Genomic DNA, 27303 nt, shown 5'->3' with positions numbered 1-27303 from the left:
TACAGCTATTACAAGTATAATCTACCAGACGACTGCATAATAATCGTTGGTATATAGTGTAGTTCGTTATTAAATAAGACAAAAAATGTACTTTTCAGTAGTCGCATACGTAAAATCTATAACTCTCGAAAGCAACATTAATACAAACTTCTAGCAAGCTAGGTCGGACGGCTTTTGTTATCTAGCCAGCTCTAAACCTGTGCAGATAGTACCACTATCAAATGGCCAACTCTAGTACCTATCAAATGGCCAACTCTAGTACCGCGCCTGCTCTTTCTGTTACAATTCTATCCCTTTTAACAAAATCACTCCGACAGATTGCAGGAAAGTTATAGATAAGATGTAAGATGTAAAAACTTTTATATCAATTGGATAATAGTACCTACCTAATTTACCGATTTAGAGACTACTTTTGCGTAAATACAAAACCTTACTTTGGTACTAAATATGTACACAGAGATCTAGTTCCCATATAATGTTTTCGCAATACAGAAACCGTGAACATCAGCCCTACACTTGTCCTTTATTATCCGTCGAAACTAATTTAAATATGTGTAACAGTTTCTGTATTTTTCCGAATGTCGAAAACGTACAATGAATGGTTCGTTTTTGTCATGTAGAAATAATATTCCAAGGTGACATGACAACTTTTAAAATAAAAGTTTCAAACTCATATAAAAAAACAGGTGTTTTGTTTTATATAATTAAGAAATCAGATTCACGATCTTATTTATTTTTAATTCGATAAATATTATTATTAGGATATCGTTGGATTTAATTAAATTATATAAAGTATCTACTTGGTGGTAGGGCTTTATACAAGCCGGTCTGTGTAGTGTGTAGGCTTCCTATTGAACACATATTCTACCGCGAAACAGTAATTCTTATTATTTTTGTGTTCACCCTTGAAGGGTGAGTGAGGTAGTGTAACTACAGGCACAAGGGACATAACAGCTGGTGATAGGAGTGGTTAAATACATATTATACTTACATATTACCCTGCTAATGTTTATGACTAATGGAGTCCACTAACTATCACTTAAAAGTATAAACCCAATAAAATGCTTGTATGCTATTTCTTTAAACGAGGCTTTTATATGTTCATAAAAATAAAATTTCATATTTAAATGTACCTATAATCATTATATTTTTTCATAAAGTTAAATTTTAACTCTATCATATATTCGCGTTATTCTTAATTTAAAATGACCAGAAGAATTTAAAAAAAAACTTTCTTAAACAAAATTATAAAAAGGTCATATATATTATAAACTATTTTGATCGGCAAGGGCGGAACAGTGACGTCTTACGCGGGTAAAGCCGCGCGGAATAAATACCTTTAAGGCAGTGTTTATCATTACACCCAATCATATAAAAGTTTTGAAGATGTCATTTGAATATTTATTTTCGGTCCATTAACAAGGCGATTTTTTAAGATTTAAATATTATGAAAAAATAAATTAAATACTTGACAAGCATCACTCCGTTAAACATTAGATTTCGTCTTAAGTGTGACGTAGAGTAACGAGTTGCATCCATTGTCGAAACATGTCACATCAATATCTCACAAGAACTCGTTTGTACCGATCGTCAAACATTCTGCAATCGGAGCGCGAAAAATAAATATATACGAGCGACAATTGCGCGCGAACTCAGTTCATGACGGACGCTGCGATCGCACTCACTTTTTTTTTAAATATTTTTTCAAGTGCCTCCAAAAAGTTTTACAGTGATAAAAATGTTTTTAATTTTTCTCTTCGCTCCGTTAACGTTAGTGATCGCTGAGAATGTATTGCGTAAGTAATTTTTATGTTGTTTTATGAGGTGAAGGTAGTTGCGGTTTGTTGAGAAATATATTGTCAAAAACATTAATATTGGCATAATGAACATGAACCATACTATTTTAATACTAAGAAAACAGTACAGTATTTAACTCATGTTGAAAAAAAACCTCGAAAACACATGTATCTTAATTGCCTTGAATATGAAAGTTTTATTTGTGAAAGCATACTCTTTCTGCTTTAACTATAGTTACCAACGACGATATAACCAACGAATTTATTTGAGATTAACGGGTGATCTACGTTCAGAAACATATTCAATGCATACAATAAACCTTATGTATTTGTAACTTTATGTCGATCCTTTGATTAATTTTGTTTGGCTATGGTTTTTATAAATGAACCTCTTCCACTTAATGAAATTTAATTTACGTTACAGCTCTGAAAAGAAAAAGTTTCCAAATATTCAAGACGTGCTCGTTTACCAAAAAATTGTTATCTAATAAACTGTGTGATAAAAATATCGAAAAATTTAAATTATGTTTCAAATATACTAAAATTATAATTATAAATTTTAAAAAAAGTATGATATTGCCAGTACATAAAATCATTTCGAAATAACGATATAAAAATGTATGGCTTACCCGAAAAACCCTCTATGACTATTTAAGAAAATATAAAATAGAACATAAGAATATTGCATTTGATTTAAATAATAATCTTCTTAGTTCTTTAAAATAGTAACTGGCCATTAAAAAAAAAGAACAATACAATAAATAAAAGAAATAAAAACTATGTACACAAACAAATTTAATGTTTTTATACATACTAGGAAAAAAGCGATAACCCGTAAACATCCAACTCTAGACAAAGACCCCTCCTATTTAGAAGGAAAGCAGGAAAAAGCTCATAACCTAAGTGCGGCATTTTTATTTTTGACATGCTTACATAAATTTCACTTAACTATTCAATGAAACAGTCACAACATACATAAAATATACAATAAATAAAACAAAATAATTGTGTACCTATAATTTTTATTAAATTAAAGTATATCTTAGTACTTAGATGCTAACTACATCCGGTTACATACAATATTCATGGGAATACATATAATATATCAAACACGTGAACATATAATTACTGAATGAATTATAATATCTTACTCAACTACACTACGTTTAGTTTATTCGTGGTTATAAACCACAGCCTTATTCAATCCAATGATTGCGGGTTCAGGCCGAGACAACTGAATTTTCATTTGCCTAATTTGTGAAAAATATTGTGAGGAAATCTGCATGTGTCTATTTACAAAATTTTCCCACGATTTGAAGCAGTGTGGTGGAATTAGCTCCAAATTCTTCTCCTCAAAGGAAGAGGATTAGCTTAAATATTAACAGGCTGTTACTATGTGTACTATTATGTTTAGTTATACGCATTGTTATGTATAAAAAAACATATGCTCTTTCTCTGGGTTTGCGTTATACCAAATTCATCAAATTCGGTATATTGGTTTGGCTCTGAAAGCGTAACAGACAGAAAGTAAGGAAGACAGACAGAATTAGTATTAGTATAAATATAATCTCTCAGAAAACATTTAACTGTTGTTGTTAAAGCTTAAGCTTTTGCTATGTTAAAAAAAAATGGTATATTAATAGAGACTCGTAAAAATATATTAATATTTTTATTTTATTAAAATATAATTAAACTATAAACATATAATTAAACATGTTATATAGAATAAGCAGATAGGTTTGAGTTGGAATACTTGTCACTAGTAATTGACTCACTGTTGGGCTAAAGCTTCATCTCCTCTACATATGTAGTAGGTAATATTCCATCCTACACGTGCAGGTTTCCTCACGATGTTTGCCTTCACCGCCACCCTAATTAGTGTTTATAATTCACCACATATTAACTTAGTACATACAATTTATATAATATTTAATCCATAATAACATATATTCAACGTCGTTAAGGTAGCCTCCACTATAATATAGATATAGGTACATTAAATATTTTATTGAACTAAAGTCCATTTAAGTCAACCGTTCAACTGGTTTAAGTTCTTATTTTGAAACAAACAAAACAAATCCTTCGTTCCACAGACAACTTATGCTATTTGGAACTATTTCATTATTTAAGGCGTTATTCTGTAATGAAATATTAAATACTCCAGTAGTCGGATCGTTGGAATTATATTGGAAAATTTATTTAATTAAAAAATATTTTTCTTACGATCGATTATGCGCAGGAAATTCTAACGTAACAAATGCATAAGAAATATCTAATAACACATTTTACGTAATGTGTTTCGGTTCATTAGATCTCGTGCCGGATGCGTGTGAAAATTATACGTACATGGTAGAATAGGTCAACGTATATTATTAACAGGAATAACAAGTCTGCTCTTACTTGGTATTATAGCTTTGGTAGGTTCGTTTAACAGAAATGAGGTCCGGAGTAGAGCAGGAGAATTCTAATCCGTTTTCTCCTGTGATTGTAAACCGATTTACTCTGACTGTTGACTAGCCGCTAAATATAAAGCCGCAGATCCCGTATACAAAGTTTTTGTTTCGAAAAATTCTCGGTTTTAGTCCCGAGTTTCGAATTTGGATGTGGGTAGACTGCCGTGCCTCGGAATGCTCGTAAAGCCTGGTCTTGTATTTTCTCTTTCGGGTCATGTCGTTAGTAGATACATATTTCTCAATAGTGTCCTGTATTATATATATTTAAAAATACCTTTATTGGATATTATATAATGAAGTCAAAAATATGACGAAATCAATTATAAAATACCAATACACATAGAGTGTATTGATATTTTATAAAATTTTTTGGTTTTATTTCAAGTGGAAACGATAAGGACGTGTCCTGCAGCTAACATGAAAATTTTGTAAAAATGTTTATTTAAATTTAAAAAAGAAAACCTTATAAATTTCGCACCATTAAATACTTTATAGCTTTAAGTACAATAAAAAATATTTTGTATGTCATCTAGTTGATGATTAACCAGTAATAATTTGACAAGAGTCAGCAAAATAAAATAATAAAAGAGTAAGATACAACACAGTACTATTGAATAAATTTACGATGTTCTCCCAAAACAATTGCACAGATGATACCTATTTATGCATAAGTCTGTGCGCAACCACAGGTGTACTTTCGACCAGGATGATTTTAGGCGTCGCGTCGTACCGGTTTTACGTGCGTTCGGAGCCTCCCATGCCTCATGCATGTATCCGCTTCTTACTTCAAGACTCCAAACTGGTACTATGTTTTTCTTGAAAGTAAGCACACAGACTTTTTTTTGCCCAACCAGGCTTTAAGTAAATTACAAAGCTAATACCAACTATGTTTGTGTTAACATGAAAACCTCGTACTGACTGACAGTTTGATATGTGTTATTAAAGAGACAATTAAACTAATATCATTCGAAGGCAAAACAAGCGTTACTAAAAATGGCTTAGTTTTTGGGATATCTATTACGAAACCATGCCTACATTGTGTTAATTATCTATTCTATATATTATAATAATTACGGTAAACATTTTTGCATTTCTTTTTTTCTTTAAATGTAAACAATTATATTTCATCATAATATTAGGTTTTTTTATGATATAATACCATTAAATCTCCATTTGGACAAAAACAAATGAATTGCGGCATGTTATATTATTTCAGAATAACTAAGTAAGCTTTTGATCATCTAACGTAAATTATTTAAATGTTACATATGTAAGCGTAGAGGAACTCGGTGGAATAAGTAAAGAAAATAGGTGTAATAAATACAAAACACGTTTCTATTACGACGCGGAAGCAATGAGTGAGGTCCCCATTGATATTCTAGAGGTTTCCGTAAAGAAATGCTATTATACATTATCCATGCATCAAACCTTGATCAATGTACTTAGATGTAATTCTAAGATTCGTAATAATTCATACATATAATACAGTAAGGTAATCTGATGTCTTTAGCTTTCTCGATCAACATTTATCGTTATTAAAACATGTTAAAATAACGTTATTTTAATCTTTAGCGTAAATGTGATCCCAATTGATGAACATAGTTGTAAAATCTGGATAATCATTACGTTAATAACCATATTCAAATTAATAAAACTAGACATGGTAAACTTGTTCACAATTAAACTTATTTTAGAATTGAATTCTACACTGAATTTCTGCCATGATGGATAATCTCCAAAGATAAGTCGACTGTGCAGAAGATGTAGTGAAAAGATGCGTGCGCTCTCTTTTTTCCTTTACTCTCATAATCCGTTAGAATGGCAAGCTTACATAGTCGGAAAGAGTTCAGGCGCTTTAACCAAACTTTAATTAACCACTACTTACTTACAAAGGAATGGACTCCATAAATATTATCAACTGTTCCTGAGACATTTTTATCAAAATAAAAAAAAAGAACCTGGATATGCCTTCTTATAAGTTAGGTACTAGTGACTAAGATTAGAAGATGGATATTGTGATCAGATAAAGAGATTATTTCTGAAATAAAATCACTTATATCAACAACATTTTGAAATTTCAATTTCGTGGCAAATACTTCTCTCAAAATAAAAATATAAAAATCACGATAACTATTTATTAACATAAGAATTAATATTAATTGCTTAAATATATACAAATATGAATTAAAAGTAGTTACTGTATAAATCTTGTCCGCGTGGAATGGTGGCAAGAATGCTAGCAGCATTTCCCCGTTGAATCCCCGATCCTCTGGGCTAAAAACGAACCAACCCTCCTGTCACCAGTAGAGGCAATAAGGCGAGGTGTTATACTTTTGATGAAGCTTTTTGCACCACTACTCCAAGGGACAGGTGTTTCGACAGCAAATGGGACAAAAAACTAATTTCACATAAGATACGAATATTTAGATCTTTTTTTGCTTCAGCTTTTTCCATAGCGGCACCGGCTCTTAACAGACTTAATTACTGTACGACCATTTGAACATTTCGACCTTGATTACATATATATTAAACCTAAACAAGTCAATGTAGTTTTAACTTATCACGTTTAGGCTACAAAGTCCGTCCTTGCAGGCAGCCTGGCTGAATATAAACGGTGCATTGTTGATTGTTTAAGTGCTATTGTGATGCCTTAACTGTGCTAACCTTCAAAGGTTGTTGCTTTTAACTTGATAACTTATTGTTTGTCAACATAGGTCATAGTCATTTTTTTTTAAATACGGGCCTGAGGCTGGATTACATATATCATGGCTATCAAGTACTTCGTCATCAACTAACAATGAGAAAAAAGATGTTATGTCCTTTGTGCCTCTAGTTACTATGGGTCACCCAAACCGGAATACAACAATACTAAGGATTGCGGTTTTGCGGTACGATAAATGATGAGTATGTTTAAAAAAACATATCGAGGAATTACAAGATACAAGCTAATAAAATAATGTAAATGCGTATCTTGACGATTTTAGTGCTCAATAAAAACAAAATACAAAATAAATATGTAAAGTTATGATAATAAATTGTTATAAATATAATAACATCTTTTAAAATGAATTATTTTTTTTTTTTATAAATTTAATTGATTAATGACCTACGGTTGGAATATCTATTTGAATTAAGATGTTAAAAAACGCCTTAAAAGCATTTAAGATAATGTCTAAAAACGGCTTCGTTACGATGCCTCTTCCGTTTGCTTAAATTCAAATTATAGTCATATTTTTATCGTACATATAATATTTTCTTCAAAAAACGTCTTGACTAAGATATCACTGTCAAGCTCGTTCTCATCTCGAAAGTTCTCTAACCATCTTTGAAATTTAATTAAGACGGTTTTATGTCGACGGTATTACGGTTGTTTTTATGACGCACACAACATTTAGTAATTCCATCAATAGTTTCTATAGTAGAATGTCATTTTTGACATATGAAAATTTGAATTTTAATTAAAAACAAAAAAGACTTCTCAGTTATTTTGGATAATCATTACCTACGTAAGATCTCTCATGCCTTATTTAACGCCTTAGGAGATGAAAGTTTACTTACAAGTTTATGTATAATCTGTATTATTTTTTATTTATTTTTTAATTATTGACGTATTATTGTAATTATAGACGGCATACTTCGATTTTGTTATTTTATTAATGATATGTATTTCCCCTAGGGGTAAAAATAGAAGTTAAAAATTTAAAATAAATTTTGACATGTATACATTTTTAATTTATTTATTTTGTCAAACAATGAAATATATATACGTGTTTTTACGCGGGTAAAGTCGGTGGCGTAAATAAGTCCGCTGTGCATTTTTGCATCGTTATTAAATATTGTAACACCGGTTTTTGACCTTCGTTTTACATTCCAAGTCTTTGGCAATCTTATTCAGTGGGTCAAGTGAGATAGTCTTATAGCTATCGTAATAAGGGCTACTTTGTGTAGATTGTTGCACCACTGAACAATTACATATGCTATCTGTAAATATTACAGATCTAGATTTAGACACGAAGGAGATATCCACATCAAATTAATTAATTTTGCGTATAACAAAAAATTGGAATTTTTAAGTTTTTACTTAACTGTAAGAATCTTGTAAGCACGAGAATCACTGACTCACGCTAATGCACATAATTTGGCATTATAGGGACGCGCCTTCGTGATTGAATAGTTCTATAGATGCTTTTCAAAATTTAAGAATTAGTTAATATTAGTCAAAATAATATGATTACTGATATTAAATTGATACAAAGTGTAGCTTGTAGTTAGTAAATCAAATTAAGTAAAAAAAAATAGCAAAAAAAAACAAGTTTTTTTTAGATAAATCATTAATGCTGTAATTGCCACGAACAAATAAATAAAATCACGACAATACTATTTCCTTAAGTAAGATTGATCGCTGGGTACGTTTTTATGGAAACATACTCCAAAGTTCAATGACAAATTAGATGTAAATATTATTTCAATTTACATTTTCGTCGATGAGAAAGAGAGATAAATACACGAGAAGACAAGCAAAGTCCAAGGACGTTAAAAGTTTTCAAGATTGCGCTTTGTTGAAGATATTTTCGTTCACTTTTTCGGAAGAATAGTAGTCGTCGTATTTCGCCAGCATTCTTTTTTGGATGATCTTATTATAAAGATTATCTTGACGTTTGACGCATCAGTGTTGGTCCTTACGCCGCTTCCTGTCGATTCCTTCGACGTAGCAAGCAACAATAACATTTACGATAATTCGGGAGAATGATCGACAATTCATGGAAAAACTCGCTTACAGTATTTGATGTATTTGCTGTACATCCCGGTTTCCATACAAAGTTTCCACATTATCCCTATTGAAATTAAACAAAAAGCTTTCATAGCTGATATTACATTATAAAATAAACCTACGATCCGAATTTCAGCTTTCTAGAGTCAGTAGTTGAGAGTGAGTGAGTGATTACGAGTCAGAACAATCATTTTAAAAGTTTAGAATTTCGCCCTAATCTATAGTGATACAGTTTAAAATGTTACCAACAATTTCACTTTAAATATTCGCTTGGCTTCCTTCTCCTCTTGCGCAATATATTTGACCCATATTGTCTGTGTACGCAACGATTGATCAGTTGATGCCTTTTATACAGCTTAGTCCAACCTCATTGTACATCATTTACCAAAACAACGTCCAACATACTCATTAACACGAACAATAATAATATTGAATTAGAATTTTAGGCATATGCGATAGGAAACATAAACAAAATAAACGAAGGCAAAGGTACAAATAGCTCGGCTTATATTATACAACAGCACAAACGAGGTTCAAATTACTTTAACAAAAATATTAAGCTACGTTGTAATACAATATTTAGTTCTACGTCGTATAACTAGATATTTAATTTGTTTCTGGACCTTATTGCCATTGATATAAAGATCATAAAATAAATTGCAAAGCAGTCACCGCAAAGTAATTTCTTATTACACAATTCACTTTCGATGTTACGCGAACGCTATCTCTTTCTAATATTAGGATCGCGTTCCAGTTAACATAATAGCTATTATTTATTAAAACCGAATGTACTTTTCTTAAAACAGAACTACACATACTTACTTTTCTTTAAAACAGAGTAACGTACGATTTATTTTTTTAATAAAACAAAGCGATGTTTGGTTTGAAAGTAAATAAAAGTTATCTCAAAGATTACTCAAAAAAAGTTGCGAGGTAATCATATTTACTAAAGACTCGTTTCTTATTGAGCTTTCAATGTAATTGTCCGATTTATTAGATAATGCATAGCCAAGACATTATACAAAATAAAGCATATTTCCAAAATTATTGTGTACATTAAGATATGAGTATGAGATTCTTACATGATTTGGCACTAAGAAGCATTTTGAAGAGGTCTTTTGTTATAAAAACAACTTCAACAGCATAACATAGTATTCTGTGTCCGGAATTTATCAAATGAATATTAACATCTTTTCATCTTGGCAAATTATACCAGCCCTCCTATCACCAGTAGAAACAACACAACGCGATATTATATGTTTCGTAATATCACATATATTAAATAACTTTATACATAAGTTACTCCAGGGTCTTAATATTTCAACCGCAAAAGGCAACGATATACAATTTAGAATTAGCGACAAATATTTGCGCCGTTTGCTCGCGTCAGCTGTGGCTCCGGCCTTTAATATTGTTTCCCTGTTATTAAACGAGGCCAAAACGTTTTGTTGGAATTAATATATTATAAAATGACGTTAATATTTTTAACCTACCTGGGTCAAGTCATACAACTCGATAAGGTCAAATTCGAGAAGGAAACCGATCAAAGACATCGCTTAGAATGGGCGGAATTTGACAACTTTCGCCAATCCCTTGTGTCGCTTGTATTGCAATATTTGAAAACGAAGGTTTTACTTGCCTACCAGGTAGTAGCAATTGGCTGGTCACGTCTGTCAAAGAAATGCTATTCATTGGAGTAGAAGAGTCCAGGAGCACCGATGACCTGAAGAAGGTAGCGGACCCTGATTGAATATGGAAAGCGAAGAACTGAGAGTTTCAGTGCATTTAGCGAGAGGCTTATATCCAGTAGTGGATAGTAATCGGCTGACGAAACAACGACAAAGAAAATGACGTTTTAGCTTTAGAAGTTCCTTCTAAGAGTCTACATGATCAAAGTATATTTTGATTGGGAAAAAGTAGAGAATGCTAGTTTTATACCACTTTATAAGAGATCATTTCTTGAATTTCGTCATCGTTATTATATATTGAATACGTTCTACTACTAAATGAAGCGAAATTTCATAATTTTATTGGATGGATTCCTAATTCTCTTACGTTAGGTATTTAACGAGAAACACTATACGTGTTTTTTGTACAAGAATCACCGAATTTTAATGTGTTTAATGTGTTTATAATTCATATCGTGCTCGGCGATGAAGGAAAATACCTCGAGGAAACCTGCATGAGTCTAATTTGTACGAAATTCTGCCACATGTGTATCCACCAAAGCGCATTGGAGCAGCGTGGAGGAATATTGTACAAACCTTCTCCTCAAAGGGAGAAGAGGCCTTTGCCCAGTACTGGAAAATTTAAAGCCTGTTAATGTTACTATACGTGTAATTCGAAGACTGGTTCCCATCATCATTTATACATTGTCCTGTCATACAGCAATAGTTAGTCTTTTTGCGTACCAATTTTAAAAGTAAATGAGTAATAACTACAGGCATAGGGACATATTAATATCTTAGATCCCAAGGGTGTTGGTGCATTGTTGCTGTGTAATTGGTCAATACTTTTTATAATGCTAATGTCTAGGGCGGTGGTTATCACTTAAAATTGGAATGGCTAATACAAATAATATCAAATTAAATTGTAAAAGTTTATAAATACAATGGAAGATTTGAACGATCACGTCACCTATGTTACGAGAAACGGATCGCAATTACGAAGAACGAGGAAGTCAAGTGCGAGAAAAAACAGATAAAATATATCAAAGCGCACGAACATCATCAGAAAGAGAATCCACCCAACAAGCGATCTGAAGAGATTGTCAATACCGACAAATCATTGAAACTGTCTTCTGATGACCGGTATTCGAAGGCCAACTTGACACAATATATATCAATGTACATCCCTCTTCCCTATTAGCACTCTCTAAATTAAATAAAAAAAATCAAACAAAAGTTACAATAAAACTTTCGATACTACCACGGGAAATATTACCTGTACCAAATAACTCTTATCTAAATTCATTGAAAAAAAAAACATATTTATTATTTACTTAATTGTACGTTGTTCATTTAACAACGTTAAAATCTGAGTGGCTTTACCAGTCACCAGTAATTTTTAGTAATTTCTATTTAAAAGTATATTGTTTATATTTTTGTAATTAAAAGATGCATAATTGCTGTTTTCATAAATAATGAAGGTATTTTAAACCAGTCGTTTCATTCTGTCAACGATTCTTTAATGAACAAAAATAGAATTTCAATGAAATATTTTCTTAATGTAACTACAGTTCATATCCTTGACGTTTATTTTGTAATCGTAAAATAATTGGCATTTGGATTCCTTTTTTATTTTCTATTATAATATGTAATATTTTCATACTTACTTCATTTGACCGTCTATTATAGACATATCTATCGATAGATTGTTCTTCAATCAGCGTCCCAATACTGAAATCGCTTACGTTTCTAAACTGCAGATATCTGCCTATTCTATTTTTAAAGCCGATTTATTTTTAAATGTAGTCATTATTTTATTTTTTTATAAAACTCAAATTCTATGAATTAATTGATTTTATGAATAAATTGTTTATCCAAGACAGTACTCTTATCGAACTGATTAGTACATTGAAGACGTTGATTGAACGCTAGTGAATTCGCTATAAAATAGTTATAACACAAAATGAAAATAATATTTATAAGTTAACATCAAACGTACGTATACTGTACTTAACAAAATATTTGTCAACTTTATAAAACTAGTAATAAAAACACCTACTAGTAATAATTTTCTTATTTAACACGTTAAATCAAACTAATGGACATCTTTCTGATATCCGGAAAGTATTCTTACCAATACAAATTTGTTTTGACATTGATTTTTTTTTTAATATGAAATTACAGATGTTTAGTACGAATATATGTAAATATTTGCAAACTACTTAACACCTCGTCTTAAAATAAACATTAACGCAAACGTGTGAATATAAACAAATCAATTTAATTGATGGTAGGGATTAGTGTTTGCCCGTGTGTGATAAAATAAAACTGACTACATCGCCATACGTCAATGATATGGAATGATAATTCCAAGTTATACTTCAGGGTGAAGGATGAATAGAATCCTCTTGTCCTCCATCATCATATTTTTTTTGTTTCAAACGAGGTAAATTGTAGCCTTTCGAAGTAATGAAAAGACGTAACCCGAATTTAAATCCGCAATCTGTCATTCAAGGTTTTAACATCTATCCATTACGCCATCTCGACGCTGACACTATCATATGTAGAATGTTTTTTGCTGAATTGTAATAAAAATATATAACCCGTACTATAATGAAGATTCTTAGAGACCCAACTACCTCCCTGGTATCTAATAAAGATCTTAAATGTAAACGGACTTAAGTTTGTTTTTCTTTATTGCTATTTGAAAAGGTTCACGCACACGGCAAAATACTTGTACATAGCTCTCAAAAGGTGCGAAAAATAGCTATATCTTTGCAGAAGACCAAACAAACATAAATAATGATGCGTTTCCCTGTGGCATTTTTTTATCTTTATACAACCGAATGCAATCCTTCAGACAGTCACCGCCAATTACTCAACATTGTATCAATTATTGTTAATATCTTAAGGTCAAATATTTATTGCAGAAATATTTAATCACGACAACGCGTGTTAACAACACAGACATTGCGAATTCCGCCTGTGAAGACACAGCTTTATGCAAATATTTTTCCTAAAACAAAAATCACTTAACCTTTAACACATACTCTTTTATTTCCCCGAAAAAACTATTAAATGTTTCCTTGAACTTCCACTAGCCATTACACGTTTATGCCATAATCCTTCAAAGACTTTAATGTTCATAGATGGTGCCATTAACAATGGTGGCCGATGACCTACGAGGATTATTATAGTACCAAGGTTTAGCGAATATGGAGAAGGGTTTTGCAAGCTTAATCAATCATATGCATGTCCTTAATGTTTTTGCAAGTGTGCGAAAGACGTTAGTATTATTATGTATGAATCATTAACATATGTATGTCACAGTGACGTTTAGAAGTTTTCTTTGTTTATAACTTCCGTACACACATTTCAATTACTAATCCACTTGATGTGGAATTACCTTTAATAATAAATGTGTTTACCTTACGTATAAATCGCAAAAACGATTTGTATTAAAAAGGGAAAAATGATTGATAGTTTATGCTTTTTTTTGTTACATACTGATTAATATATTTCTAACACAAAAATGGTAAACTCCCATTACATTTTCATTCCCAATTTCATCCTCCCTAGCTAGTAATTTTCAATAACGATATAAATACATTATGAGCGGAAACATCGAATTCTATATTCGAAACTTCCATTGAAACTTTCATCCTAAATTTCACCCTCAGAATTTTCAAAAAAAATCTTAAACATTCGATTTATTCTTTAACTTATTAATAAAAACCTTGCTATTGATTTTCATATTTCTAACATCAGAAATAATAAATACGAAATTCATCACCCCTTAAACTACTTAGAAGATGAATAGTCAAAAATCCTTTCTTCACCTTTTCACCTTTCATCCTTGTTCACCTACATTCCAAAAAGAATTCTTGTGCAAAATATAGTTATGTTGGACACACGGTGCGTTGTGTGACAAACAGACATTTTAAAATTATAATAAGTATATACATATTTAAATACACATTTTATTAAATCTCATAATATCGTTCTATCCAAGTTCTCCGAAAGATGCTCAGGCTTATCAACTGACTTGTCATCAGATCATGTAAATGATGTACCCACTACTACAAATGAAAAACTACAAATCAAATTTTATTTAGAATATTACAACCAACTCAATATGTAAAATCAGATATTAATAGAAGCGCTTTAGTTCTACATTGTGATTTATGATTATTATAACAAATGTTTACTTTGAATTATTAAATATTTAAATAAGTAAGTTTTTTTCATTTTCGGCCATTGCCGATGGATATTTTTAATCTATACTACAATTATAAATGCGTAAGTAAATGTCTGTCTGTCTGTCTTTCTGTTTTCACGAACAAACTCTAAGCCGAAATTGTTGATATTTGGTACGAAGCACTTACTTGAAGGACATACAGCTTACTTTTTTTTGTTTAACACTCGACGACCTACCTTAAGCTGCGATCGAAGCCGCGGCAGACAACTACTGTATAGTAAATACAAATTAAGCAAATGAAATCAGTGATACTTGCCCCGGGATTAAAACCAGAATTATCGATTGAGATTCACGACTTGTAAGCACTGGGCGTCACGGCTCACCAAATAATAATATAAGTTGCATATATTAAAATATACAGGTCATTATCAAAACGAATATAATTATTATGTGCTTATAAAATAATCTACGGAACTCATTCATAATATCTGAACTGTCTTCATTAGCTTGTGACATTTTTACGAACGGCGCCTGCGTATACTGAAGGCTAACTTGCGACACACTCTTGCAACTGAAGATTTGTAAACACACGCAAACTTTCTTAAGCAAATTGCAATATTATCGTTAATGGTGATGGATTTCACGGATTATATATATTTAATTTAAATAAATAAATACAGAATTTTGATTTAAAATAGACAGACAGACTGGGAATTTGGTGGTCAACTGATGGTAAGTAGTCATCAGTGTCCATAGGCACTAACACTGTCAACAATATTAACCATCTTTTAAATCATTGTAATTTCTACCTGCATTTACATTGGGACAGTCAATCTTTACACAACAACACTAAGTATTGCTATGTGGTGGTAGAACATGCGATGAGTGGACAGTACCTACCCATACTGCAGTTATACCACCAAGAAAAAGTTATCGATAATAGACGATAAATATATATATACCAACTGAGAACTCTGCGATATACTACATTTAATTTCGCAATATAGCCCCAACCAATTGTCAGACTGCCGGAGTTGCCACTAAAAAAAAATATTAAAATATACCTACATGTTTGTATATCACATTAAATAGAAAACAAAAGTTAAATAGAATAATATTTAAAAAATATTAATCTAATATTATTTAGTATTATTTTATAAAAAATTACAAAATATTTATTTAAACACTTATTTTTCAATTGATTATTCTGATAACAAACATTCCAAGGCCATTCGGCCATTGACATATTCGAGAACAAATAAAAAAAAAAATTTTTTTAAGTTACATTGGACCTAATATTTCTTGATATTTCGTAATATTTAAATTAATCATTCATTTAAAAAAAAAATTAAAAATATTTTTAATATTAAATAGAATTAAAATACCAATTTTATTCATATGTTATTGGGATTAGCGATCTAATGCCCTCCACAGTTTAACATTACATTTACGTACTTATATATTTTTTGCGAATTATATATTTTTAGTAAGAGGTTATATATAAAAATCTTTTTTTTTTCAGCTTCCGACTTCATTCGGTGTCGGCAGAAAGACAACAAACTCAACGAATGCTTAACAGGTGCTGTACCCGACGCACTACGGAGGATGAAAGAAGGTAATTCACAAATTATTAAAATAATTAAAAGCTGCAGCCACTTCTGGGCTAAAGTCTCTTTTCCTCTTAAGGAGAAAATCTCAATCACTTTTCGCCACGCAGCCCACATTACGCGGGCGTTGCACAAGCGCGTCGGTCAGATGGTGCACTTGAGGTAGAATTGCACCCAACACTTGCGTGTCTATTCACGATGGTTTCATTTACATTTGAGGACGAGATAAGATATAAACATAAATTGATCATACAATGATACGATCCTTATGAAACCTCACTGTAGCCGCCTGATGTGATAAGCCTTAATCTTCTTCGTTATCCTTATCTACCCAAGGACTCATTTTCGCCTACTGAAAAAATGTTAGACCACAAATGACTATTACAGACATAACTTAAATTATTTAATAAAGATTATGTTATAACATCAATATATTTAATTGCAAAAAAAATAATAATAATGATAAAATAGTTGCAATGCCCAGAAGGAATTATTAATATTGATAGTTACCCTTCCATTTAAGCTTAAAGCTTGTGTTAAGCGTCATTAGCGCAATGGTTTGGTCGCAGGATCAATCCTGACCCCTTGGGCTATTGTCGTCCCAACTCCTAAGACAAGTGATAAACTTAAAAGAAGGGGTAAAGTAATATTAGTAATTTCTTAATTAATTTGGGGCATTGCTACTATTTTTTTAAAAAGGGTGGGGATGACAATAGCCCACGAGCCGACCCTGCGCAATTGGCATTACTGTATTTATCTATCGGGCTATCTAAAAAATACAATTGCTGTTACCAAGCGAACGTAATATAAACAAACCGATCTCAAGTTCAAATTTATTGCGAATACGCGTATTAAGTAATGAAAATTTTCCATATAATTATGAATGATTAACAAAGATTGTTTGATATGTTCGTTTCGACACATGCGCAGTGAAAGACTTGCTTTCAAGGGCGACGACCTCTTACACAACTACATTTTAAGCATCTTCTGCTTTTCACATTATTAATGCATCTAGTTTAGTCGGTAATGATCGCTTGGACACATATTTTTTCCAACTTTTAATATTTATTTAGATACATGGATAAACACTTAAAGATACATGTATTTATATATTTAACAAGCAAACATACATCCACTTAGTCTATATAATATAATGTATTTGTGATAGTACTATTTGATTATATTAATAAGTATTTTAGTGTCGATATGCCTGTAACAGTAGATTTTTTTTTATGATGTCGATAGGTGGACGATCAAATGGGCCACCTGAGGGTAAGTGGTCACCACCGCCCATAGACAATGGCGTTGTAAGAAATATTAACCATTCCTTACATCATCAATGCGCCACCAACCTTGGGAACTAATATGTTGTGTCCTTTGTGCCTGTAGTTACACTGGCTCACTCACCCTTCAAACTGGAACACAACAATACTGAGTACTGCTGTTTGGCTGATGAGTGGGTGGTACCTACCCAGACGGGCTTGCACAAAGCCCCACCGCCAAGATTTAAATTTTAAACAGTCCTTGTTTAGTATGCATTCCATTAGAGTAACGATTCCATGTTTATTAATAAAACTGGTCTTTTGCAAATCTTTTAAATTAAATTTCTATAGTTATTTAAAATGATCTCTAAAATCTCATTTACTATAACATAATAAAATCATTTTAAATAAAATTGATATGTCGTCTTAAAATTACATACATACAGCTACGGAGCAAACTCAAATAAATTAAAATATCTGAATTGATATTAAGCAATCGAATAAAATAAAAAAATAATCAGTTAACTTAACAACAAGTAAATTATATATTATTTATTTAAATAATACTACAGACCCAATACAAACACATTATTATCATTTATAATAACTATACAACAATTAAAGAAAAAATATCGAAATTATATTGAGACGAATTAATCTCTGTTAATAATGTGATTTTTTTGCAATTAAGGAATTCTCGCAGTAAGCTTAAATTAACCAAGTGATGGAAGTTTTTACATACTCGGCCTTCCTATTTACGCCGCGTATGACACGATCTTGAACTCGATACCAAATATATGAGGATATGTTTTTTTTAAGAATAAATTAACTACTCAATGATCCATCGCATGAAAAAAAAAATGTTTGCCTTTTAATCATAATATAACTGAAAAAAATATATTTAAAAACAACTTATCATAACAGATTTGACAGTACATTTTAATGAATAGTCGTATATCATATATGTATATGGTAACACTAAACTTGACCTGGTAATCTATACGCATTAATACGTTATTACAAATAAAAATATATCCATTATTACCAGCCATTCCTAGCCGGTGATTGATTACCAACCCACTAATCCCCCTTATACCAAATTCAAAATCTACCTATAGTCTATTCCAATCGAAGTAGGAATAAAGATAAACAAACCTTAGATTTACGTATTTCATGCGATTTGCTAATAAATCTACTATATTGTCCACTGCTAAAAGTTTATGATTAATATATGTTTATTTATAATACAGCACTGTTACACTTAACTATTTATATCCACTTTAATTTTACTTCCGAAATTCGCATAACAGTTTCATCGATGTTTAAAACGTTTTTTTTTTTCGCAAATTCATAAATAATCCAAAATATCATAGATTAATCAAACTCTCGAATAATGACATGGCGTCAAATTGCTGTAAATTGCTGCAACCAACTCATCAATCCATCCATTTATTCCGCAACCTGTCATCTACCTTATAGTCTATTCCAACCAAACGTAAGATAGATTTTAGAATCATATTCACGAACGGTCTTGCGTAACGAAGAAAAGCGAGAATGTTCGAAACGAGGCGCGAGCACCACATACACTCTCGATCTCGAATTATCTCGTAGTTATATTATATCTTGCATGTATAAATTTGAATTTTAATGTATAATCTTTTCTGGTAAACCGAAATCATGTCCATAGAGACCAAAACAACACGGAAGCGAAACAATTAAATTTCTTAAAGGCTGATAAGTAAAAAAACTAATGAATACTTTGAAAGTATTTTTTAAGTACTAATTTTTTGTCTAATATTGTCTGATTTTATCTATAATAATAATAACTCAATGCCCGAATATTCCGACTTCAGATCCCAGATGGTCTATTGTTTTAATAAAATTTAACAATTAATCAAAATCTCTAAACTATGTACACGTATATTGTGTTTGTCTTTTTATATCGTCCCCTCGCTTGAACATCACAAATGACATTAAGAAAGACGCTAGTTCAGTCGTTTCGAAAGAGTGAAAGATTTCGCGATCAGCTGTCAAGGTCGACGACCTCTCTCTCACCGGTAACACCATAAACATACGAAGCAAGACTCGCTTAAAATTATTGGTTTACGAGTAAATATTACATTTTAAATTTGTATTTTTTCTTTCAATATTATTTCTAAAAAAATTCATTGTAATACATACTGATTTTATAAAGTTGAAAAGTGTTAATGTTTCAAGGCGTTTATCTTTCTAAGATATATTTGCTTTAGGTGCAATTTTTTTTTTCTATACACGAGGATACGAGCCTACGTACAAAGCGCTTCGAATTCACCTTTGTCATTCGCGTTGCTAAGCTGTGGAATACTTTGCCTGAGTCTGTATTTTCCGATAGCTACATCCCTGGCGTCTTAAAATTTTGAGTTAAAAGGATCTTCAAGGCAAGCGTGCAAAATCGTAGACACTTGAGATGCTTAACATCAGGCAAGACGACGGTCAAACGCTAGCCCATTAAGGGTAAAACTTGGTTGGATTTGCTTGAGTTACACGCATAATATATGTTTTAGTATTGACAAGAACTCGTACATCCATAAACCTATCCTATGAAATATGACATCACAGTTATATTTATAGATTTCATATCGATAGCCTATTTATTTAATAAGGTACACGGGAGCAGGAATGTGGAATCGCATGAAATAGGTAGTGCATTATACAAGAATGATGATATGTCAAATATTGATAGACCTTTTAAACGTTCTGATTAAATGAAATTTTAATGGTTAATTCCATATTATAGTTTTCCAATTATAGCCTATTCCAATCGTAGAAGTAGATGAATAAACTATAATTTTACATATTCCATATTATGATTTGCTAATATACATCTATTGGCAAATCATATGGAATATATTATGCACTAAAATACTGCTAGATAAGTATATTTATTTATAATTCAACACTATTCCATAGAACTACTAGTAAGTATATTAACTTTGATTTATTGCTAAATTTCGGATAACAACATCATCGGCATACAAAACGTAATTTTTTCGAGAATCCTTAATGAATATCATAGATTATTCGAGACCTTGACCATCGTCGCGTCTATTCAATGTCAAAATTTTTTATCCGTCCTCTTCCTCTTCTTGGAACTGGCTATACATACAATTAATAAAGTTAAAACGTATTTTAGAAAAAACACATTACTAATGTATGACCAGTCAAGACAACACATATAATTCCAAACAAGACATATAATTCTATATAAAATTGTATAGATGGCCAGCCGTGTGCCCGATTGTCTCAGTAAGCATTCGAATTCTTTCAAATGTATACTTTGAATATATTTTATCTATATCATTGTGGCGAATGGTGATTTCCCGCTTAAAATAACGGTCTAAGAACAAAATATCTTCTCACAAAATGGTAATATTACTAACTACAATAATGGTGAAACTTTACATAAAAAGATAATTTTATTATCTTCTAAGGTGATAAATAAAGTATATTTAATAGGCTAATTGATTACTTTTTAAAAACACTAAAAAAAACGAATTATATTTAAAAATAAATTACTGATTCCCTATTGTCTGATACAATTAGTGAATTTATTATTGATACCACACATTGGGAGTGAAACTATCGCCTCCTGCATAATTCTATTCATATTCATATAAAATAGCCAAAAAAAGACCCTCTGAGTTTCTCTCGACGGTTCTTCTCAGGTGTGGGTTTTTTCTTTTCCGAACTGGTGGTAGTGTTTCATTTGACTATCAATAAGTAAGTGTAATGCTTCTATATTGAATAAAGGAATTTATTCAATATAGAAGCATTACACTTAATAACGCAATAGTCAAAATATTGATACGACATACGCAGATTTCCTCACGATGTTATTCTTTACCGCATGCCATGAAATGAATTATAAAACATAAAATAAATATTTAAACTAATGAACGGAATGTTCAGTTAACAGTTAACCGAACTTATTTCAACAAAGGTTATCTATAATGTCGGCTTGTCCAATTTCTGGTCGATTTCCTCGTACAATTACTACTTTGTTGTGAATTATTTACGTTATATATTAAAAAGTAAAAATAAATAAATGAAATTGGCGCCATTTCATATAATTAAATTGATCATTGAGACTTCACCAAAGGGTTACATTTAAGGCAATTCCGGATGAAAGAAGCTGGTCATTAAAAAGTTTTATTTTCTTATTATGCGATCAAAACGATAAAATTAATGGCTGTTCAGACAGCCTCATCAATTAATGTTCAGGAAGAATCGTGATGTCGTCGACTTGTAAATATTCCATTACAATATTGGATAAATCATTAATAAAATTAAGATAAAGTTGTACATAAAAATAATATGATGTATTTTCGTTTTTCTTCCGATATATTTGCTACTAATATTATAAACGCGAAAGTTCGTGTGAATGGATGAACGGAATTTTGTAAAGATGTTTAAAATTTGGATTACAGAGAGTTTATACTTTGACTTAACACGTATCGTCGATTGTTTTCCCTATGCTGGATCAATCTCACAAGTGTGTGCGAAATTAAACAGGTGTATAAACAAGGCTGTTTTTTTTTTGTTCACTCATCACCAACATTTGTTACCTTTCCGACCTGACATTAGAACCTCCACCTTAGCATCGGCTAGCTTTATAAGCTAGCCACTAGATCGGAACAGTTGAATGTATGTTTAAGTTTTCAAACGTCATTTTTTTCCCTTACACGAGGACTGGTTGAGTACCTTATAAAGTAATATATTATACAAGGTTTTTGTTTTAACATTGAGAAAAAAACACGGAAACGAACTATCCTATGAACCATGATATCACAATTTTATTCATAGCTTTCATAAATGTACCTTCATTTAGTTTAAATATTTAAATTTCAATCGTTAACTAATATTTATAATCTTCAATGTTGTATCAAGGAACAAAATGGCCGTAAGTACCTACTAGGTCTTTTTGAAATTCTTACGCAAGAATCCCAAATAAAATATAATCACGTGATCAAACGTAATCTTATAGAGTTCTCCACTACCTTATTACTGCAAGACATTAGTTTAGATTCGAAGATTATTCCAGGGAAAGGAATCTTGGAATCTTCGAATTACAAAAAAAATAAAAATATTTTTTTATTTTGATTACGTCGTATGGCAATATTAAAAGGGCAGTTATTTTGGAATTACAGATGGTCAATACTTTTTATAAGTAATACATTAAAAACCTATCATTGCTATTTTTAAACAACTAGAGTTGAAACTACATTCAACAGTTCTATTATACTCATTATTAATTTTAATGATTACAATTTCAGGTATACCCGCGCTAAAAGTGCCGGCGCTGGAGCCTCTGCTAGTATCTGGTATGGACATTGAATCTGGATCGGGGCCAGTGGTCATCTCACAAAACTACCGAAGAATAAAACTCCATGGCTTGACCGACTCCATCCTTACAACTTACAAGTAAGAATCTTTACTAATATTATAAATAGTAACTCTATCTGTCAGTATATCCATCGGCCTGTTGCTCTTTCACCGCCAAACCACTTCGCTAAATTTTATGAATTTGAACTCTAAGGGAGGACTATTCTTTATGTTCCACCTGGAGACCAATCATTAAAACGCGTGGTATAACGCCGTGGTACTATTTTTTTTTTATAATTTTTTTTTAATAAATGTTAATAGTATGGGAGAGGAGGCCTTTATCCCAGCAGTGGGACATTTACGGGCTGCTAATGCTAATGCTAATAGTATGTTAATTGTTAGTGTCGCTCAAAAGTTTTGTGGAATAAAAAGTGTCTGCAATAAAAACAGTAAAAAAATATATTTGTTTACAACCTTAAAAAATATTTATGTTTAATTAATTTATAATTCAGTTTTTATATTGATTCCAAGAACTTAATATCTGTGACTATAGGAGTCTAAGGGATAATAAATTGTTATTTATTTCAGTTTCTTTAAATTATTATTATTATGATTAAATACTTAAGTATATTATTTATTAATAAAGATATTAAGTCTTAACTTTGGATACTTTATATTTACAGAGCCGATCTCAAACATTACCGGTTACGAACGGAATCTATCACGCCAAAAATGGAATTTATAGCTGATTACGTTATGAAAGGAAGGATTCTTGTGTTACCGATTCAGGGAAAAGGAGTCGCTAATATAACAATGGGTATGTTAATTCCTCTATTTTACAGATAGCGAATAAAATTACACAAACATTCAAGACGTTAAATTGTAACGCCATCTTGTAGAAACAAGAATAACTAAAATATCATTTATATAGTTCTCAACGTGTTGCGCCATCGTGCGGCGAATAGTGAAAACATTTTGAAACAAAATAAATTATTATTTGTAATTAGGTTTGCATAGTGATAGAACTATACTTAAACCATGATTATTAATTGTTTTGTATTATAATTTAATTGTTTTCCCAGTGAATTTAATTGTCAAGCACGATTTAATCGGCGAACCAATTAAAAAAGATGGAGAGACATACATGCATATAAAAGATTACAAAGTTAAGTTTATACCGGAAAAGGTTTCTTTGCAATTCTCAAACTTATTTAACGGCGACAAAAGGCTCGGAGATCAAATGAACTTGTAAGTATTTAATTTGCACTTTTTGCTATGGCAATAAGCGCCAACTATTGGCAAATAACTTAAGTAATATTTAAATACAAATTATGATTTTGTGTACTTTATTTATTTTAATTTTGCTTAGTTAATAGTGAACGACATAGTTCTTCTTACCTTTGCCGTTGGAAATGTGGAGTTTTAAATAGTTTTGATAATTGCTGGTTCAAACCCAGGCAAGCACCACTGTATTTTCATGTGCCTAATTTGTTTTTATAATTCATCTCGTGCTCGGCGGTGAAGGAAAACATCGTGAGGTAACCTGCATGTGTCTAATTTGTACGAAATTCTGCCATATGTGTATCTACCAACCCGCATCGAAGCAGCGTGGTGGAATATGCTCCAAACCTTCTCCTCAAATGGCGAGGAGGCCTTACAGGCTGTTTATGTTACTGTAAACAGTTTTGCCTTAGATTAAATATAAGTCTAAATCGAGTGACGAACTAAAAAAAATAAAAGAAACGGGCCAATTTTATGATCAAAACGTGCGTGAAAGCTACGCTTGACACTCGCGAAACTTCATTGTATTGCATTAGTGTGCGTGTACTTAGTGGCCAACTGTTGGTCGCTAGTTTTGCCGACGGTTTCTCAAATTTGTGAGCCTATCTAGACATTAAAATAATGTAAGGGTTTTGCCTACAATTAATTGATGTCATCCTGTGGACCTAATACGATTATAGCATAGCAACCGATGCTATCAAATATGTGTTGCAGATTTAAAAAAAAATATGTTTAATTTATAAAAAAAAACCAATATATGTAAATTGGAATAATTATGAATGTAGCGGGTAACTTTTGCATGTACCATTTTGTATGTAGTAACACTCGATCGACTAATTCTCCTATTCTCCTACCGTTCAAGAGTTATATTAGTACGGAGAGTAATATGTTACTCATTGTTATATATTATTAATAACTGACAATTATACTTTTCCTTCGTTATTAATGATACCTTAATTATTTTGTATATGACGCAGCTAACAAATAAAATTAGCCATACAATGACATTCCACTTTACTAAACGCCTTTCAACCAACGGCCTGAACGACATCATTCACCCGTGCATAAGAATCCACTTTTTTAGTTTTGTACAAGGAACCAAATCTGTTAACTCTAACTCTACACAGTCTTGGTTGGTCTAGTAACTAGTTAAGTTTGGCTAGGCGTTTCATTGAATGACTAATTTAACCAGTTGGCTGCGACATCTGTGTATATCTTGTATCTAATAGAAATAACCTAAGTTTTTAATTAAATATCCCCGAAACCATAATTCATAGGAGATGACTTAAATATGGGCTCAAATACATTTTTCATATCCCAGTTTAAATGTCCTTAATACCATATATTAATTGCAGGTTTTTAAATGAAAATTCGGAACTCGTTTTCAACGAACTTAAGGATTCGTACGAAAAGAGTCTCAGCTCCGTATTCCAAGATGTTACAAACAAAATATTCGACAAAGTACCGATGAACAAAATCTTCCCTGAAGAGTAAGAATCTGTGATCCAAATATAGGTGATAAGCAATGGTGTTTGTTAAATGTTATACTTTTAAGAAATTAAAATTAAGAAAACAAAACTGGTTCAAGTGCAGTAAGAACTGTATTTATTGAAAACTGCTTTAATTAATTAATTAATTAGGTATAGGGATAATTTTAAGGAAATAAATATTAAAAACGAATAAAATCGTGTTTCATTTATAAAACTTAGATGATTTTGATTTGTATTCAAGACATAACAGACAGTTTGGTGGAAACTTAAATTACATACGAATTGTTGTATTTGAAATCTTCTTTTCCTTGTCTCGCCTGAGGTTTTCTTTCATTTAATTCGATGTCAGACACCACCTCGCCGCCCTGGATTCGTCTAGCATTATTCAAACATGCTGTCTTGCAAAAAGCTTCGTTTACAATAAACACTGAAGAAAGAAATAATTCACGATAAGCAAACTAGATGGCGCCACTTTGATAATTTGTATTATTTTTTATTAATAGTTAATGTCATACTTACACAGTCCTATAAGTAGAAAATATAGGACCAAACCCAAAATTATAGCATCCCATGATACGTCAGAAGCCATGTTCTTATGATAAAACGTTCGTTCTAATTATTCAACTTACATTTTCACCTTTTTAGAAATAGCCAGAATAGATAGATCAGAAATAAATTCTATAAGGATTCTTTTATGAAAAGAAATAACCTTTTTGTAAGCTTGTATGGCTAACAAGGTATTCTAGAATTTCGCGTAGCTCTGATCAGGCCTCTAAGAGACAAAAAGGCAGCAAAGATAATCAGGAGAAAGAAAGAAGTCTCCCAGAAATGAGTAATCAGCAAACGAGTACTCATCTTCTGCAACTGGTGCCTATTTTTTGAGAATTAGAATAAATTGAGTGGGTTTCAATGGTCCATGGTAAGTGAATGTTATTCGAGGCTGTCAAAACATTAAAATAAACTAGCTGTCAATTATATTTCTTTTTAAAATTCTTTCAATAAATAAGTTTCCATCAAATATTCAGCAATGATCTGTAATTATTAGTTTAATTAGAATATTTTTTAGATTATACTAACTTTGCGTTATTTATATTAGTATTTAAAAATCACTATTTGTGCAAGCACAATGCCTACACACAGGATTAATTTAATTAAGATCAACATATAGAATACTAGCTGAACCTGCGGCTTTATCCGCGCGAAATTTATAAAACACAAACTATAGAGTTTTGTAAAATACGGGTGTAGATGTCTACACCCTATAAGGGAAGCCTAACTGCCTAATTTCAAGTTTGTAGGTCGTGAATAATCAGTAGTGGTATCATCAAATTCAGTTTAGTGGTTAACTGTGGTTGACAGAATTATTTTCGCATTCATAATATTAGTATATGACGGCGGAAAATCACGTATTTAATAA

At 31.3% G+C, this 27303-nt stretch overlaps 1 protein-coding gene across 1 annotated transcript; it reads left to right on the top strand.

Annotated features, from left to right (window-relative positions):
• The first annotated feature begins 1580 nt into the window (after positions 1-1580).
• Positions 1581-26073, top strand: LOC125071779 (protein takeout-like). Its single transcript, XM_047682147.1, has 6 exons — positions 1581-1796; positions 16408-16500; positions 23067-23214; positions 23799-23932; positions 24198-24363; positions 25752-26073. Exons 1-6 carry the CDS (start codon positions 1739-1741, stop codon positions 25888-25890), a joined length of 738 nt encoding a protein of 245 aa, XP_047538103.1. The 5' UTR covers positions 1581-1738; the 3' UTR covers positions 25891-26073.
• Positions 26074-27303: the final 1230 nt, after the last annotated feature.

Source organism: Vanessa atalanta, chromosome 20 (genome assembly GCF_905147765.1).
Source record: "Vanessa atalanta chromosome 20, ilVanAtal1.2, whole genome shotgun sequence".
Lineage (NCBI taxonomy): Eukaryota > Metazoa > Arthropoda > Insecta > Lepidoptera > Nymphalidae > Vanessa > Vanessa atalanta.
This window is presented reverse-complemented; position numbering and strand designations above follow the sequence as displayed.